General features: G+C 41.4%; 1 protein-coding gene across 1 annotated transcript in view; it reads left to right on the top strand.

Moving 5' to 3' along the window:
* The window catches only part of PAPPA (pappalysin 1), a 180,977-nt gene that overhangs the window by 89,036 nt on the left and 72,795 nt on the right, over positions 1-19,146 (top strand). Inside the window, exons 8-10 of the mRNA XM_062590886.1 lie at positions 3,438-3,566; positions 5,203-5,294; positions 17,783-17,979. Coding sequence (XP_062446870.1) covers positions 3,438-3,566; positions 5,203-5,294; positions 17,783-17,979 — 418 coding nt within the window. The remainder of the gene's footprint in view (positions 1-3,437; positions 3,567-5,202; positions 5,295-17,782; positions 17,980-19,146) is intronic.

Genomic DNA, 19,146 nt, shown 5'->3' on the forward strand with positions numbered 1-19,146 from the left:
ACAGGAACACTGTCTGTATTCATTGCTTTCTGGCCATTTGTGTTCTCATGCAGCAGAAACCAGGATCAACCTTAAGGATATTTTCAATTTTGTTGGAAAGGAGAGTCTTTGCTGTTAAAAATCTCTGTGCTGTTACTTGTACTAGGAAAAACACACAAGCCATGTTAGTAGGAAGAGAGGTGAAGGCTGCTTGCTTTTCCTCAGTGCATTCACTGCATCTATAGTGGCACATGGGTATCCTCAGGTGCTGAAGTCCTAGAGTGGACATAGAGCAGATACGGTTGGGGCACAGTCAGCTCTTGCAAGTCTGCTGGCATCCAAGGTTGAGCCAGGCATGCATGATGCACCTGTAAATTCAACGATCCTTTAAACCCACCTTGATATGAGTTGAAAACTGCTTCCCAGAGGAGTAATTCTTCTCTTTAAATTTGATAGAAACACCCAAACTGAAAGCAGAGGTCACTCACCAGAGGGACAAAACAAGAAGATTAACTCAACTGCCCAACCTCTCCAGTAAAAACAGAAGTAATAGACATTTCTTTATTTCTGACCCTGAATCCTCCCATTGCCACAGAAGACAGGAAAGTAGCCCTTGTGGTATTTCATACTGCACATTCCAATTCTCCCTCTAAATAGAGGGCTTGAGTCATTGCTCTTTAATAAGACTGCCTCCCCACGGGCGGAAGCTGCAGCAATCAATACTGCTTACTCAGTTCTCGAAAAGGTCATTAAAAGACCATAGATATAAATTTAAAAGTGTGTTTGTTCACATCATTAATGTTAAAGATATTCTTCTGTCTCACTTCCTTAAGTAGCATGATACGAAACTGTTGGGCGTTGGACCTGGCTGACAGCAGAGTGGAAAGAGCACATTATTGCTCATAGTGTGCCATCAGCTCTGTGGGAAGGCAGGGGGGAAAATAAATGGTCAAAATCTTGCTTTTATCACTGCTTGGAGAAGAGTTTGTCTAGCTGACATCTCCAGATACGGTCTGCAGTATTGACCTTGGTGCTCCATAGCTATATAGGAGAGAATAGATTTATTTTTAAATTTTCCTTCCTTCCTTCCTACATTCTTTCCTTCCTTCCTTCCTCACTATGGTACTGGATTACTGCCATCAGTGTTGTATCTTCTCTTTAGCATCTATATTTTTCTGGAATATGGGTACAAATAGTGTAGAGGTTAAGGAAGCCAAGCTGTATGAACACCTAAATGTACGTGTAAGAAGTCAGGTATTTTGTTCAGCTTTTCTTTCTGAGGAAAGAAGTGGCCTTTTTTTCTGTCATTAACCTATAAAGATTGTGTTCGTGATGGGACATAACATTTCTCCAAGAGCTTTCCATTTGTGAGCAGCAGACTGTAATTGGAAGTCTCCCTTCATCAGTGTGTAGCAGGTGGCAGGATTTAGCCAAAGCGCACTGGCACAAAACCAGCAGTCACTCTTCTCTGACGTACATATGATGCTCTCCCCATACGAAGTTTTGCGTTCACAGTCCATATAATTAAACGTGCTGTGATTTTCCCCACTAAATAACTTTCATTTCCAGTTCTCTGTGTCATATTCACCCACATAGACATTAATCTCCAGTCACCTAATAATTCATAAACAACATATTCTCTCCTGCGCTTAATTTAGTACCATGTCTCCTTCCATTATGTTCTGCCAGCTTCCCACCCTGTACATAAACAAATGTGAACTTCTGTTTTTAGTTTGCTTACATGTACACACAAGCATACACAAACACTCCCACATGCTAAAACACACTTGCGGAGGCACACATTCTGCTCTTAGCTGAATGTGCATCCAGCACCTGTTGACATCAGTGGAAATCACATGCAAATGCAGAATCTGAGAGTTTTTATAACTATTTTGCACTCGCATGTGTGATCTCAGCTCTTTGGAAAAGACCACTGATTTATTTTATAGCTTTTCTAGCTGCCTGAACTGTTCATTTGTTAACTGTCTCTTCTAAGAATTGAACCTTTTTTTGTCGTTAGCAGAGCTCCAGTGACACAATCCAAATTTCTGCAAATACATTTATTAGTCTTAAGTATTTTACAGATGTTTTTGAGAAATAACTGCCCTTTAATAACCAAAGCTTGCCTCTACTTTCTTTCATCAGTATATATCAGAAACATTCCATGTTAATCTGTGCATTTATCCAGGAGTAAAATCTAGATAGACCTCTCAGTTTTTATATGTCAGTGTGATTGGTGACCTAAGTTATTTCATATAATTTTTTTCTGCCTGATTCTTGGGACCATTTTAAACAAAGTGAGTATAGTAAGTAGGGGATTGGTGTGGGTTACAGAGGATCTGGCTTGTGGTAGGGACTCTGCCATTAGCCTGACTGATGACTTTGGGCAAATCATTTAGCCTTCACTGCTCTTTGGCTTTACAAATCACTACAATGAGGATAATGGTAATGAGTTTCTTTATGGAACCTTCTGAGTTCTGATAATGTGTATTCTAAAAGAGATAAACACTTATATTAGGCTTATATTATTTCTGTGCTGCATATCAAAATTATTCCTCATTTACAGATACACAGGATTTAGGTGATTATGGCTTTGTATAAATATGTAACAGTTTGATAATTATTTCTGTGAATAGTTAGATCAGCTCACTCCTGAGCCTGTACAGATGCTAATGCTGTGATCCAGTAATGTGATGTCGATCTTAGATCTTTGGGCTTCCTGTAGAGGAAGACACCTTCTTTTTAACTCCACTGTTTTAATACTTGTATGTAAAGTAGATAACGTATTTATATATCAGGGAAATGTCTCCAGTCTAGTTCTCTCTTAAATTAATAGGTAAATTCCCACTGTCTTCAGCTGTGGTTGAATTGAATCCAGGGCTATTGAGGAAGTAATCAGTGTTTGCAGAATATTTTGAGTTCCTTAAATGAACTATGTCATAGGCTTGCAGGTAATACTGTCCCTGCTGTGGAGAGAAAGGAGCAGAAGTGCTCCAAGACTAAACAGAATGAAGCACAGAACTAGTTTCTCAAATACAGCAGTAATATTGATTCTCAGTAATGCTGTTACTGTTTACTGTTGTGCGTGGTTAAGGTTGATACACTGCCATGGTGTCAGTATAATACCATTTCTATTGTAGGTATAGATTTAAGCAGCAAGAAACTGAAATGCATGATTTTCATCAGCAAATAGTTTAGCTTTCAAATAGTCAAGAGTTGCACCTATTTGTATTCACAGTTGTGCATAAATCAAGCGTGGACATTTGCTGTGCTGATTGTTCCCACAAAAGACACCCTACTGAAAATGAATCCCATCAAAATGAGACAGGCATATTCTGAGGACATGACTGAACTAAGGCCTGTTTTTTGGCAGCCAACTGCCATTTCAGCATCCCCTTCTCTGCCCTTTGTTACTGCCTTTGTTGTACTGATCACTTAATATTTCCTCTGTGTTACAGGGAATTGAGTGATAGGACCGCATATACATACCAGGTTGTCATTGTTTCCGGGACAGAGGAGAGTGAGCCTTCCCCCGCACTTGTGTATATCTCTGGAAGTGGATACTGTGGAGACGGGATTATCCAAATGTAAGTCTGGAGCAAGCAAACAGATAAATTTGACACATCTACTCAGCCAGAATCTGAGACTAGAAAGGAAGCAATGACCTCTGATGTCTCCCTAGCTTAGGACGGCTCTCATCCGTGCATAATGACTCATGTGCTTGATGATTACCAGGATGATGACATTTAATTGGAACTTAGGCCCTGTTATCCTGGCACCAGCAGATACAGACAGAGATGCAGATAATGGAGTCCAGACAGTGGGATCGATATGAAAGTATGCTATATGCTGTTTATGCTGTTTGTAGATGTGTACATGTCTGTGTGTGTATATACATCATTTCCTGTATAGAGCTGTATTAATTACTGGAGAATTTCAGTGTCTTCAATGCCATCCTTATGCAAGAAGTCCCATGTGCATCTGATGGACAGGGTAACTGCTGCTATGTGGTCATAGCAGCAGGGTAACTGCTGCTATGTGCAGCCAAGTTCCCAGAACAACCTCTCGTTTGACCATCCACCAGAGCTGGAATTCATCTACAGGCAATAGATTTGGCTCTGAGGAAGAGTGTTAGGGATTGTATGTACTCCATCAGCTCCTCCTTTCATCACCTGTTGATCCCCAAGCCACTGAAAATGAAAAATAATAATTAACAACTATTTTAGGGTTTATTCTTTTGCTATGTTGGACCTTAAGGCTACTTGCTTCAAAGCTTCCTGGTGTTTGACAATTTAATTATTTAAATAATGAAAGTAACAACAATTGAGTGTTCAGCCAATATTATTTTCTTGAAACAATACTGATTAGCAATCATATGGAACAACTCTGTCAGATGATATATACCTGGCAGCAAGTGTTTGCATGATGCTGCCCAGCAGGCAAAGAAATCAAAGAGAACAATTAAATGACATATGAATCCAGGGCAATTTTGAAGAGTGAGGTGGAGAAAGAGAGATTAATTTTGCTTTCCATAACTTTTCTCCTCCTGTTATGTTTGCACATTCCTTAAACATCAGTTGTGGCTTTGCAGCAAATACTGAACAATAGCTGGGCTGCCTCAGGAGCAGAGCAGCAGCCAGACTGTGTCACAGCTTAGTTAGTTGTTGCCCCACTTGAAGCTGCGCCAGACCCTTTCTCATCTGGTTCACACTGCTTCTCCCCATGTGCCGGTATAACTGAGCTGGCTGGTGCAAGGCAAGACCTGTTCCCCCATTTCAGCCATTCCTGGCCAACTGCTGTCCTCCATGTGCTGTCACCTGGAATAGCCCAGCACTGAGAAAGCACATTATACCTTGTTATTCCTGTGCTGGGGTCACAGTCTGGCCCTTCCAGATTTAATACAAATAGTTCCAAAGATCTTGTTCTCTTTCTCCCACCTGCTGAGTTGCAGCCACACCAGCTACGAAGGAAGTTGCTCATATCGTCATCAGAGAACAGCAAGTGGTATCCACATGTGCAGGAGGAAAGTGGCCAGGCAAGCTTGTGAATCAGGAATGATGAAAGTGAGGACTGGAGGAGAAAAAGGAGATGTGTTTTCAGGGTCAGCACACAATGCTGTTATACTGGCTTTGGGGTTCTGCAAGAGTGGAGGGATTGCAGAGACCAGAGGAGCAGTGTTATGTGCTATCTGACTTCTTTTGTCTGCGTGTGTCCTGCCTACAGAGATTTGGGGGAAGAATGTGATGACATGAATAAGATCAATGGTGATGGCTGCTCGCTATTCTGCCTGCAGGAGTTATCCTTTAATTGCATCGGTAAGTCTGGCTTGGAGCCCTTCCCACTCTTGGTGGGCAACAGCTCTACACCTAGCACAAGTTAAAAAATCAACAGCATTTTCAGTGACCAGCTAAAGAGTTGTCATGGAAGACAGAAAAAAAGGTGGAATTTGTAGGTACGAAAGGCGAACATATCTTCCCAGCTTCTGGTCATTTTGATGGGAAATTGGTTCTGCTGGCTTTGAAACTGCCTAGGACTTAAAGCTAAGTCAGCCATTGTGGGACTGATCCAAAGCCCATTGAAGTCAGTGGGTGGCTTTCCACAGACTTCAAAAGGCTTTAGATCTGGCTATGTGAGAAGACATGAACTGATTTCTTCTGGTAAACAGGAGGAGGAGTGAAAGGGGAAGGGACTGAGACCAGAAGCAAGTCCAGCTGAGGTCACACCTCCTTTGAGTTGCAAATCAATATCTGAGGATCAAAGGTCTGGCTAATCCCCTTTTTCAGAGGTGAAAACTACTTAATCAGATTCCATTTGCAAGCCTGGTTTGCTCTGATTAGCAAAACCTGTAAGCACAATGGCCGGAAGATGCTTGAGCTATCAGGGATAGCTGTGCTGTGCTTGTGAGCTTTACATATTTATTAAACTCTCTAGGAATGCTAGGGGCAGAAAAGGGAAGTGAAGACCAATTTACACTGTGCCTTCTATGGGGTAGCTTTGTGTTGTGGACTTGCATTTCCAGGACAGGGCTCACTGAGATCAGGAAAGGAAATGGAGAAAACATGCAGGCCTTCTGAATCCAAAGACACTCTTTATAAAGGTTTGCATTTTTCTCAAGAATTGTATGTGATTCCATATCTAGAATGACCAAGCAAACACTCTGTCTGTCCTATCTAGTGTTCCCATGCCTTCAGTCCTGGGCATCAGTCCTAAGCAGAGAGCACAATGTGGGCAAGGTTGGACTTTCTTGGTAATCTGGTAGTTATTTCTTGTGGCCAAAACAATGTATAAAGGACCTCACAGGCAATAAGTTTCCCTTGGGTGGTAAGCTGTGGACTGTTTGTCTCATCGTAATGTCTGTACGTTTTTGTTTCAGCATCCCAAGCTGTAAGACTCAAGGCCTGATTTGATGATGTGCTTACGTATGTAAATAGCTCTATTGAAATCTGAGAATATTTATGGTCAAGGCTAATTGTGACTATTGGTGGTCTTGAAGTTACAATTGTGTTTTAAGTAACTTGCTGAATTGGAGCCTCAAACACTAAAAGATATTAGTCATAATATTTTGAAAGTGAAATAAACACTTATGCAAATGCTTTAGGTTCTCCAAAAGCCAGGCATAGGGCAGGTTTGGTTCCAGCAAGAATTTGGGTTTGAGGTTTTTTCTGTTGCATCTGTATCAGCATACCCAGAAACAAGGCTGAGCTCCCTGGTCCAGGTCTGTACTTTGGCCATATCCCAGCTTTTTGTTAGGGTATGACCCAGGTCCGTGCATATACACTGGTTCTCAAGGAAACCTGGCTATGCAGGCTAGACAGGAGCTGCAACATGCACCAAATAAACTCCCAGACTGGAATAAGAGAGAGGGGTGTCCTGCACCTTGTAGCATGCAGCGATGTGTCTTGACAGGTGAATGCAGAAGCCTATTTTATCCCCATGTACACATTCATCTCCAGTACTAGTAGCAGAGCTGGTTATGAGTGGAAAAAAACTTGTCTTACAGCAATAGGATTAGATAAAGAAGCAACTAAAATATAAATTCAAATTTTTCATTTCCATTACAGAGGAAGTAATTTTTCAGATTTGCTTATGTTGAAAAGGAAAGGGGATTTCCAGAGGTTAAAAAAACCTGTTTGTTTCTCATATGCTTTGGAAGCTTGTGGTTTTGCTTAGGTCCTGATTTTAAAAAGCAAAGGAAATAGAATTCAGTTGTTTATGAAATATTGAATGTAGGGTTTCACTTAGGTGGAACAAATTAAGTGTGTCAATGGAAGGATACATGGACCCTATCCTTAAAAAGATTTTGTTGCACAACTGTACAATTGTGGTAGTGCTACTACTATGGCAGCGATGGCTTCAGTGTGCATGCAGCGTCCCCAGCTGCTGTTGCTTTTGGACAAGCAATGTCTTCATCAAGGCCCTAGGAAAGATTCAGAGAAGGTAATACCTTTGAAATAGACTCTGTTGGCTTTTGTGGGTGCTGGACCACCATGAAGTAGAACAGTAAGAGCTAGACAGAAACAGCTAATTCATATTTCAAAGAAATGGACAGTCCTGATTTTCACTCTATTTCAGCATATCACACATTAAAAGCTCATGAGAAACTGGAAGGTATTAGGGAAGCTGGTGGTTGTATATATAACGTAAAAAATAATAATTAAAATGAGCGGAAATTCAGCATTCTCTATAATCTAATAATATCAAGTTGGATCCCCTGTCTTTAGTTAAACAAAACTCTTCTTTGAGATTGGTGGAAAATGATAGCATGTTTGGGTCCTTGTTTAAGGAGTAACAAAAATGCAAAAAAATAGGTATAATATATTTCTATGTTTATGAGGCTAAGATATATTATAATCCTTTAGAACAACAAGTAATTATTTCAGACTGTGTTATTTTTGTAGTGATGTTCTTGTTGTTGTATGTAGCTTCTCAGAGCCCTGGGAATCATTTCTCTTCACCAAAGAATTCAGTAAGCCTCAAACGCATGTTTAGGTGCTTTGCTGAATTGGGGCCTCAGGGTTTTACCTGGCAAATACTTCCTTCCAGGCATGTTTCTGAACTATTGCAAGGCATTCTTTAGACTTCAGCAAACCTAACCACAGTAGCAAATGCAATGTTTGTCAAAAATTGTCTGCAGGATTGGATCCCACAGGGCAGAAAAGAATCGCTGAACATTTTGGTTGCAATAGCAGGACTGAAAGGGTGGCATCAAAGATCCATAATAGGAGGTTTAACAGCAAAGCTGAAGTGTGCTTCTTTCTTCCAAAGCAGAGACTGCTCATGTCACTTCATTTGGTAGAAGAGAAATAGAGCAAACAAACACAATCAGACTTGAGATTTAGAATCATGAATCACAGAATAGTTTAGGTTAGAGCGGGTCTCTGGTCCAAGCAGGGCCAACTTCAAAGTTAGGGCCAACTTCAAAGTTGGATCATGTTGTTTAGGGTCATATCCAGCTGAGTTCTGAATATCTCCAGGGATGGAGATTGCCCATTTGCAGGTGTCTCTCTGCCTCTCTAGCTCCTTTTGCCTTTTAGGATCATGCGGTTTACGCTGTTTTGTTTTTGTTTTTTTTTATTGGTCCAACTTTCCTTAGAATAAATGACACAAGGCTCTCAAGACACTTTGCGCTAGTGCCTGTAATAAAATTAGACTTTTTTCCCCTTGGTTTTGTTTTCCCTTCTCCTTTCCTCTCTAATCAGATAACAGTGGATCAATCTGCTTTACCATGGGAGGAGGGGCGCGGGGGAAGGAAGGAGGGAGGCAGGGAAGACAACTGTGTGGTCTTTACTGTCAGGCTGTCCTGGCCTTCTCTGAACACAAAGCTGAGTAAAAGAAAACAGATAAGATTAATAGCATTTTCTTCCTGCAAGATGCTGAAGAATGACAATGGGATTAATTAATTAATGTAAGCATCTGGCAGCGCTTTTTTTTTTTTTTTTTTTTTAGTACTGCAGCATACTCATCCTTCCCCATCCTGAAATTTATCATCTGTACTCTTTTTAATTTTTTTTTCCTCTTGCATAGTGGATTTTGCGTATTTACTCTCCTCTGCCCAGAATTTGGTCCCAGAGGGGAATGTTTCACCTTGTCTTTTGCTTCATGCATTGTAGGATAGATGGGAATGAAAGTCTTGCCCAGTGTGACTGATGCACCCCTCTCCTGTCTTTCAACTGCTTTTCTTTCACCTTGCTCCTGACTGCTCATGGGATAACTGTGATCTTTGTAATTACCACAGGCCTCTGCCAAGTTCAAGCCAATGAGTCCCTTGGAAAACAGGCCCCAGTCAGAGAAGCTATGATTTGCAGTTGTGGGAACCTAGAGCTTTTTAGCACTGCCTTGATTGAGTCCCACGAGATTGTTGAGAAATGAGTGTCTAACAAGCGGCTGAACACCTTGTCCTTGGCATGCACCTTCCCACACGCACACAAACATTGTACGTGTGCATCTAGATATATGTGCGTACATAGAAAAAAAGCACTGCTCTCATTTGCATTCCTTTTGTTGTGTGTGATGTGCATTATGCATTGATTTAGCTCTACAGTCCTGAAGAAAGAGAAGGATATAATAGAAGAGATGAAGAGATCAATAAAAAAGAAGGGAGGGGCAGAGAGTAATATGGAAAGAGATGAGTAAATGTTGATAGACACATTGAAGAACAGCTGGAAAGTAGCCTCAGAACTTCTATCTACCTTTAAGTTTGCCTGGTAATTTTTGGAGGGTTTAACTACATATTAGTGTTATTATTATTGCTACACTTTATCTTTCCTACTTCAGGGGCACTTTGCTAAAGCCTTTGTACAACAGAACAGGGCAGTATTTTTGCCAGCTTAGACATCTGAGTGGGTCCCACGGAGGAACGTATATGTTTGGAAGTAGGCATGTATTTAAGTGGTTTGTTGAAACAGGGCTTCAGAGATGTAAAATACAAAGAAAAGACACAAAGTAAAAGAAAAGAGAAAAATAAATAAATACAGCTATTGAATTTACCACTGGTCTCTGGAATACTTCACTACTGGTTGTTGTGAGAGAAATATGATTTTAATTTGACAGTGATCTTTTAACACCTTTTCTTCTGCTACTTCTTGGCCTTATATGTTTTACTACCTTACAGATCCAGATCTGTCCTTCTCCGAACAGTCCTCTCCCCCCAACTGTGAGCCTTACCTTTGTGGGAGCTCTATCCTTTACCTCTCTCATTATCCATAAATTAAGCATAGCACTTTCCCCTAATCTTATTGTTTGGAGGGCTGCATTGAATTCAGGAAAATGATTAATATTCATGAGCTTGCTATCTCTGTTTGGTGCATAATCCTCTGGGGAAATTGCAGTGTTAAATGAGTGACACAAACCTAATTTTATGTCTTTTCTTTCATTTCTTTTTCCTTTTTTCCTTTTTTTTCCTTTTTTGACAGGGAAGTAATATACTTAAAATAAATTGATGGATGACTATCCATATTCATTGTAGGCCTGCTTTAAGAGCGCACCTTGCTCCCATCCCTCTCCCCCTCCCCTTCTCGTACCCCTGCACAGGAACACATAACTGCTGAAACCACAGCCCCACGCAGCAGCTAATGGTGATTTGCCCTCTTTCAGGAATAGTAAATAAGCCTTAGCTGACCCTGCCAAGAGTTTTCAGTAGAACAATTGCATGTGAGAAACTGAGCCACCTTGCAAGAGGAACTCAGCATCTCACAGGACATCAGTAAGAGTGAAGGATTGACCAAGCAGCTTGGGAAAGAGTATTGCTGTTGATAAAGCTGGGAATCTTTAGTAGAATTTCATAGCAAATAGCAATGAATTTACTGACTGGAGCTATTCAGATAATGTTTGTGTGAATCCTTCAGCTTAAGGCAAATACTTTGATGTTGACTGTTTCCGGCAGTTCATGGGAGTGTGGATACATGTTCCAAAATGTCTAAGCACTCATTTGGCAAGTTAGTAATAATAGTGTTGTTGTAAAGTCTCTTAAACTGATTTTCAGAGACTATCATCATTACTAGTGAGTGCAGTCTTAGGGCCTGCTGAACCACAAAGGCAGAAAGAGCAGGCATCTTGGGCAGCACAATATGAAGGAATGGAGAATGGGGCTGGGGTACCATTTGCCTACAATTTTCCCTAGGCCAGTGACTTCAGCCCAGCTAAATCCAGCTTTAGTCTTTACTACACAGCTATGAGAGCCCAGCTGAAGAATTATTCCCTTGCATATTGTGCCTTTTTGCCCCATGAAGAGAGTAAGGTGCAAAAGTCTTCCATATCCAGTCATGCTTCTCAGTAGCATGCTATAATCAGAAGATGATGCTGAGCACAAGACCGGCCTTTGCAATAACATCCCTCCGCACACACAAACAAGAGATTTGCCTATCTTAGTGAATGGCACCACTTGTTTTTTTTCTTTTCCTCAGGAGTTCCTCCCATGCCTGTAAGGCATGGAAAGGTATCTTGGAGGTTGGACTAGATGATCTCCAGAGGTCCCTTCCAACCTTACTGATTCTATGATTCTAGTCATTCCTTTTTTGGTCAAAGTTGTTGCTGCCCTACATGGTAGAAATCTCAAGAGCTTGCAGTCTGACGTTCACCAAGTTTAGTTAATAAATCCGTGCAAGTCCTATGGGGCCAGGGAAATACTGAAATATTATCAGCTTCACTTTTCTTATTTGTCCAAACATACACAGAGGAAAACAAGATTAAGTAGGAAGAGGACACATGTTGTAGTGCTTTTATAACATGCTTGGTTGCGCAGAGTGGGGAGGAAGGTGATACTGGCTCCTGTTGGCTAGCCACAGAGCAGATAAGGTCTTACTACCACTACCAGCTATGAAAAATATCGAAAATATTCTTTGCCTTAAATGACAAAGCCTTGTGTTCTTGGAGGTGAAATATCAAGTTTCAGTCCCAGGCTCTGTGAGGGAGTTGTAATTTTATCTGTCTGCAGCACGCAGATCAATTGCATAATTATTGTGCTCTGACCACTATATCATACCGATGAGCCGAGTCACACTAGACAAAGGACAAGCCCAGGAATGTGTTTCTAAGAAGTAGCTGAATTACCGGGGAGCTGTACTCCACAAACGCCTTATAGTGGCCTATTGAGTTCAGGAGATAGTCAGACATGATTGTCATATAGTATGGAAAAAGCCTCTTGCTAGCCCCTGAATGTTCCACAGTAGATGATTGCAACACCCTCATTTGCTTCTTTTCCAAGTTGCCTGTTTTATTTCATTGAAGAAAAACGTCACAGTTTATTGATATGCAACGTTATTTGGAAAGGTCTGTCCAAGTTTCTGTGTAATGGTTTTCCTCTTTTCAACTCTGAATATCCAGGAAGAAAAATAACTCTCGTATTTTACTTAAGCAGGAAATATCTCTGTCTCTGGCTTCTTCAGTATTAAAGAGGAGATTAGCAAGTATCCCGGAAGGAGGCCTTGTTATTCACCCTGTTCCCACTGAAGCCAAAGGTGAAACTCCCATTGAAATAAATGGTGCGGGTTCTGCTATCCCTCGTCTCCCAGATTCAAGTGATCTTCAGCAGAGTTACTTTTGTGATAGAAACCCCTAGATGTGTATCTTCTCCTCAGTGAGCATAAACATTGTAGCTGGAGGTGCTGATTAAGTGACGCTGTGGTCAAGTCCTGCTTCTGTAGAAGTTGCTGACTTCAGTGAGCCTGTGATTTGGCCTTTGCAGTGTCTGGAAAGGCCTGCAGGCCCTTACCTCCCCGGGAGCTTTGAACAGACCTTTCAGGGGTTAAGATATGAAGCTCACTCTGTTCCAAGAATTTGTTACTCTGAGACAATGCTTCTGCATTTTTGTCCCCCCCCTTTTTTTTTTTTCGGACAAATAGTTATGTGGCATGAGGCTTGTTATAGTTGGAAACATCCCTAAATAAACAGCTGAGCTTAAAAATACTCCTTTTTTTGTCTAGCCTTTAAAAAAATAGTAGTTAGTGCACAAAAGAAGGCTATGCTGATGCCAATCACTGCATTCTAGCTGAAAACAGGAAGCCGTGCTGAGTGTCTGTCCCCAGCACTTTGACCATTCCGCTTGGACATTAAAAACCACATCTGAGGATGTGCCCTATGCGATGAATTGGATCTCTTTATTTATTTATTTATTTTTTAATGTGGTGGAAGGCTGCCTGTCACAGATAAGTATCTATCCTGCACGTCTGCTTCCTGATGTGTACCAGACTGCATTAGTATCACTGGAGTTTGTCTGGCCTCACTTTGAACAGGTTCATCCAGACATGGTCTTTACAAAGTTAGGTGCTTTCCAGGTATTCTCTGTGTCATCTGCTTTACTCTATGCATCCTTTCATTTCTGAACCCCTGTAAAGGGAATATTTGAATACAAAAGGCTGCATTTTCCACCTGTGCTTGAGCAGCTTAAGAAGCAAGAGACAATGGAGTTCACATCATTTTCTGGTACAGTGTAGAATAGCTCCAAGATTCTTCTGGATCTTGAAAGCCCAGTTACAGCTGGCAAGTTTTGGAAAAAAAGGCCGTGTCTCGCCAATCTGATTCCTTAACAAATCCCCTTTCTCCAGGTTGACAGCTGCCGTGTTGCATTCAGCATTTCCCAGATGTCACAGAAATCTTCACTGAACTGGAGATTTCCTTTTCCTAGTAGCTGAAAGCAAGGACAAGATGAGGAGAGTGGTCTGGCCCCATAATTCCAGGGCTTTCACCAAGAGCTTCATCAGAAAAAAGTTTCTGGAATTGTTTGAATATTCCCAGAGTTGAGCCCAGGAGCCTGTAGCACCTGTTGTAAAACCTCCAGAGACTGTGTCCTGTTGCCGGGTGCTATGCCTGCACACACTTTACTGTTGTAGATTTAAGCTGGATTTGCAGGCAATTCCTTTTTAATTTTATGAAGTCATTTACTTCACATCCGCTTTCTTCATATCCTATTCAAATCGGTTTCAGTTTCGAAGTGAGAAATCCCCTGTGACTTAGGCAATATGTGACCAGTAGGACATGACCATGACCCTCACCCATTCTTTCATAGCCTGTGGACCTCTCTGGAGACAAAAAATGACTTACATTACTCAGGCCCTTGACATATTTCATGTAATGCTAGACAAAGGTGAAAAAACACCCTGCACTGGTTGGAAATAAGAATGTTTGCTACTGCTTGCTAGAAATACACCTTTCTTGGCTCTTCCCTCCCTAGCTTTGAGCTGTTGGAACTCTACTGATTTGACTGAGTTCTGTTTACACTACTTTAGAAAGGGAGAAACCCTGCTAATTTTTATTGTGTGAGGGAAATCTTAGGAAGGAACAATCTGGTAATTCTTCATTCTGCTCATGAAAATGTAAAGTGTAACTTCTTAACATACTAAGCATCCAAGACTTGTTAAGAATCCAGAGTCGGTGCTGGTGCTCAGTACCTACAGATATAAGAGCTTCTACTTCTTTTTGGCAGCCCACTTGGTGTAACACCACATTTCGCTGTCACAGGTGAATGCACTCTTCAGCCCCTCATCAAGAGTTGAGAAGGGTCTGGAAAAGTTCTTCTCTTTGATGTCAAGTAGAAAATTCATAGGCTATAAATGTACTTTCCTCTTCTAACCAACCGTCCCTTCAAAGGGTGACTTTGCACACTTCTGAGTAACTTGCCAGGAGTAGGAATTACATATTTTAAAGTAGAATTACAGTTGTAAAGCCGCTTTCCCCCCATCATTTCTCATTGCACCCAAAAGCAACTGTGTTCCTAATCTTCTCTTGGCTTATATGAGCAGTATCGTTCAGCCAGCAAAACCATTCTGTGATGGGCACAGCAACTCTCTAGGACTCTAGCACTGCAGAAGGGCTCATGACAGTGCAGTTCAGTACAACTTTGTTAATCATTTAGGCAGTCTCCATTTAATTCTGACATCTCAGTCTCTCTATTCTGTTCCTCCCTCGGGTTTTGCAGACTCTGAGCAGACAGATTTATTGGGGTCTTAAGCATAATCAGGAACAAATTAGCCTCTGTTAGAATCTCACACTGGCCAGGATCACAGCTATTCAAAGGCTGCCTTCCCATCCATGTGAGTATGAATTAAGTCATCTGATTGGAGTAGGTCTTGAATATTCTTTTATCCCAAACACATGATCTTATCAGAAGCCCATTACGTTTATCATCGCATTAAGAGGGAACATTAGGAGCCAGTGCAGGAGTACGTTGCCTGTATAAATGTTGTGCTTCAGTGCCTATCGTGAAAATAAGTCTGTGCTTCAGGAGGGCAAGGGGAATATTCTCTAAATGCATATACGTAAAATTGGGCTCTGTGTTTCTGGCTGTATGTTTGTATCACTGGGTTTTTTGCATGAGGGTTGCATATAGAGAGCATACATGTGTTCAGTGTTTCTGTCAACATGGGTGTGTTGCAGAATGGATTTGGTTGCCAGTGTTGTGTCACTGTAAATATGTAGCTGGCTGTGCATGTGTTTATCAGCAAAGTTTGAGTCATTTTAATATGGTATTTTTTTTCTTTTTACAGAAATAAGCCTCTTTTCCTAAAATGGCAAACTCTTTTTCCAAAAATACATATTTTCATATACTTGGAATTTGTTTCTGAGGATTTTTGATTGCTGACCAGAAGTCTTTCTAGAGCTGAAAGATTTCTCAAAGATTTCTGCTCATACTTTCAGAAATTGGGGTATAGCACTCTGAAACAGAGAAACTCTGAGCTGCCTTGCTATGTGCGAGGTTCTTAGACACGGCCGAGATACGTCTCTGCGCTTTGCTACGTCTCTGCAGGATTGATGAGCAGAGCATGAGATATAGAAGGCTGAGGTGAGGGACCCAAGAATTTGTCTTCATGGCCATCACAGTTACACATTCACTCTGCCCCTAACTTGAGCTGACCAGACACAAACTATTTCTATTCCAGGGATGAATGAGCCACATTGGTGTGGCACTGTGCCAGCGTTAATAAGCCCTGCTGAGAAACAAGGTATATTACAAGAATGGCCAAACTGTGGCTCTGAGGGCACATATGGTTGGTTCATGAGCAGTTTAAGTACGCATTCCCAGCTGGGTTGATATCATAAGACGGGTAGCAGAGCTGTGCTGGCATCAGAGCTGCTGGGCAATCCAACTGTGGGAGGAGGCAAAGCAGTGACACTGCTGAGGCCAGCACTGATGGGTTGCCTTAGGGGCCATCTGCACATCCACCCTAGCCCCCTCCCACCACGGAGTAATGGGACACCCTGGGGAGCCATTGTCATCTTTTGTCTGTGAAGCGTCTCTGAACCACTCCTCCTCCAAGCCCTTCAAAGTGTGTGGTATATGTTTGGTGGCTCCCAGCCATATGAAGATTTTAGGATGTGACTTGTGGGGTCAAGAAGTTTGGCCACCCCTGGAATACTAGCTCAGACACAGTGCTGCACTCATACTGCTGAACAGCTTCCAGATTCACGCTGGCTCATTTTTGCCAGCTTAGAGTACTGGCCCAGCAAATACACAATTCCCTACGCTTATCCACGTACACAAGTTGGCCACAGAGGTCCTGATGAAATGAAACCAGAATGACGTTCTTTCCTGAGGTACTTCTCCATTCTTTCAAACACACGTTCTCTTAAGGACCTGGAATTTTACACAGGGGACTGGGAGGAAGAGAGAGGAAGAGACGAGAAAGTCATTAAATAATTGAATTGCAATAAACTGATTTTATTCTGGCTCATGATGGTATTTCACTGTGTAAACTAGGAGGAAAAATAAACAGGGGATTTAGTAGTTTGGAAGTGACTCAAAATTGAGCAGCCGTTGGATTTTCTGACACCTAGCTTGAGATAGTCCAATGCTACCGACAGGACTCTCCTTAGGGATCATTTCCATCAGTCCAGCTAGCAGCCCTGGCTAATTTCCTACCTTTTTTTTCAGCAGACTTATTTGCTAGACAAAAATACAACAGGCTGTCAGAACTGGATACCTCTGGGGACTGGCAATGATAATACAATACAAAATAGGATACCAACAGGTCAAAGGTTTCCATTTCACAGAGTACTCTAATGACTGAAAGTCATTATTGCTATGCAGTCTGTTTGAAAAGAGTAGATGGATCTCAGTTCAGTTTTTAATGGGCCAGTGTTACAGACACAACCTCAAAAATTTGGCATCTTTGTTGGCAGTCTCATTAGAGAAGCCACAGAATACATGGACAAGGATAATAAACTCTCCTGCTGCCTTTGATCCTTTCAGATCAAGTCTGAGTCATGCTGGTTGAAGCTGTGTGTGTATGTGGCAAGCTTACACTCACACTACGCATACTGTATCTGCTCTTCAGATAAGCAGATCTTCTTGGCCCTTGGTCACTATGGCTGTGAACGTGGTTGTTTTCTCTGTCCCTAAATTCTCGGTTGTTGTTAGTGTTGTTATTTGGCAGATATCTCTTAAGAACAAAAAGGGCAACATTGTAAACCAGACCCTCTTTTGGCTTTATTTCATCCAAATTAGTAGAATTATGCTAGCACCCACATTGGCTCTCAATATATTTTCTATCTCTACTTTCTTCTGTCTCCATCCTTTCAGATGGAGATAGCTGAAAATAAGCAGAAAAAAGCTTAGGAAATTAGTTGAGGTTTTTACTTAATATATAAAAATTGACTTTTTTTTCTTTCTTTCTTTTTTTTTTTTTTTTTTTTTTTTTTTTTTTTTTTTGCTTTCTTAAGATCACCTTGCTATCTCATGGGTGATGCGAAACGTTTGCTCCCAAAGAAACTGGTCCAGTAGATACACTGCTATTACCAGGTCTTAATAGGCTGGCCATATATACACGTAGCAATTCCTTTGTGACTTCTCTTCTTTGGTTTCTCATGGCAGATGAACCCAGCAGATGCTATTTCCATGATGGGGACGGAGTATGTGAGGAATTTGAGCAAATGACCAGCATCAAAGACTGTGGGGTTTACACTCCCAAAGGCTTCCTCGATCAGTGGGCTTCCAATGTTTCTGTCTCACATCACAGTGACCAGCAGTGTCCAGGATGGGTGGTCACTGGTCAGCCAGCAGCAACCCAGGTAAGGAAGGAATATTCCTTTTCCCCCTCTGAAAAGTGAAGTCCAACCGTAAGCAATGTTCATGAACGCAAGTTGATGTTCAGCATTCATATGTGATATTATCTTTCATAGTTCCAATAAGGAAGGCTCCTTACAGCAATTTTCCTCTTTGTAAGACTGGTTAGTAGCAATGGAGTGAAATTCTGTTTTTATCATCCATTTAGAAACTTCTGTACTAGATTAAGTTGTGGCCTGCTTGATTCAATAACGTGTGGGAGTCACCTCAACTAACAGCACCTAAAAGACTAGACAAGCACTCTCTAGGGTCATGTCATGGGGGTGCTGTCTTGTGACAGTGAGTTCTCACAACTAGTATTGAACAATACAAAAGAGTATTTTTCTTTAATAGTTTTGTACTTTCTGCCGCCCAGTTTTGTAAAACACCCTATTGTTTTATTCTGAGAAAGGTTCCAACCATTCCCAAAGCCATTCATTAGTTATATCACCCTCTTCTTACATGTCTTCTTTGCAACACAAATAGGTCGGTTTACAATACCTTTACCTTTGTCTCCCTGAGAGAATTAGATCCAAATCAGTTCAAAAAGATACTGGATGAATGCCTGGCAAACAGAGCTGTACGCAATGCAGATGCAGCAGTCCAGATGTAACCCTCTGTCTCAGGAAAGCCCACATTACTTACTGTGGTTTTTTAGTGGCTACAGCAAGAAAAGTAGCATCGCAGCTGAGAACTGCTTCTTATATTCCTCCTTCAGAATTGGCCGTTGTCTGTCTGTAGAGACAGACCACTGGACTAAATGGACGTTTGGTTTGATGCAGTGAAGTCGTTCTTCCAGTCTAATTGTCTGGAAGGTGTCTGGAGTGGGCAGTGAAGGGAGGAATGCAGTGTCACAGATCTGACAAGCAGATTTCTTTGTGAATAGTATATGCTAAGCATTTCCAGTTGGCTTGCAAGAGAAAACATCTTTATCCAAGAGACTTGGCCTTGTTCACATTGCACAAGCCTGTAACAAATTAATGACCAGGTCAGCTTTAAAAGCATAAAGCATGGTTAGTTGGCATAGTACCAAGACAAAATCCTGAGCATAGTATTGCCTTTTTGTCATGGTCTCATTTATTATTTCACACTGTAAAAGGAACTTTCCCCTGAATTGGTGCCTTAGTAACTTC

Source organism: Rhea pennata, chromosome 18, assembly GCF_028389875.1.
Source record: "Rhea pennata isolate bPtePen1 chromosome 18, bPtePen1.pri, whole genome shotgun sequence".
Lineage (NCBI taxonomy): Eukaryota > Metazoa > Chordata > Aves > Rheiformes > Rheidae > Rhea > Rhea pennata.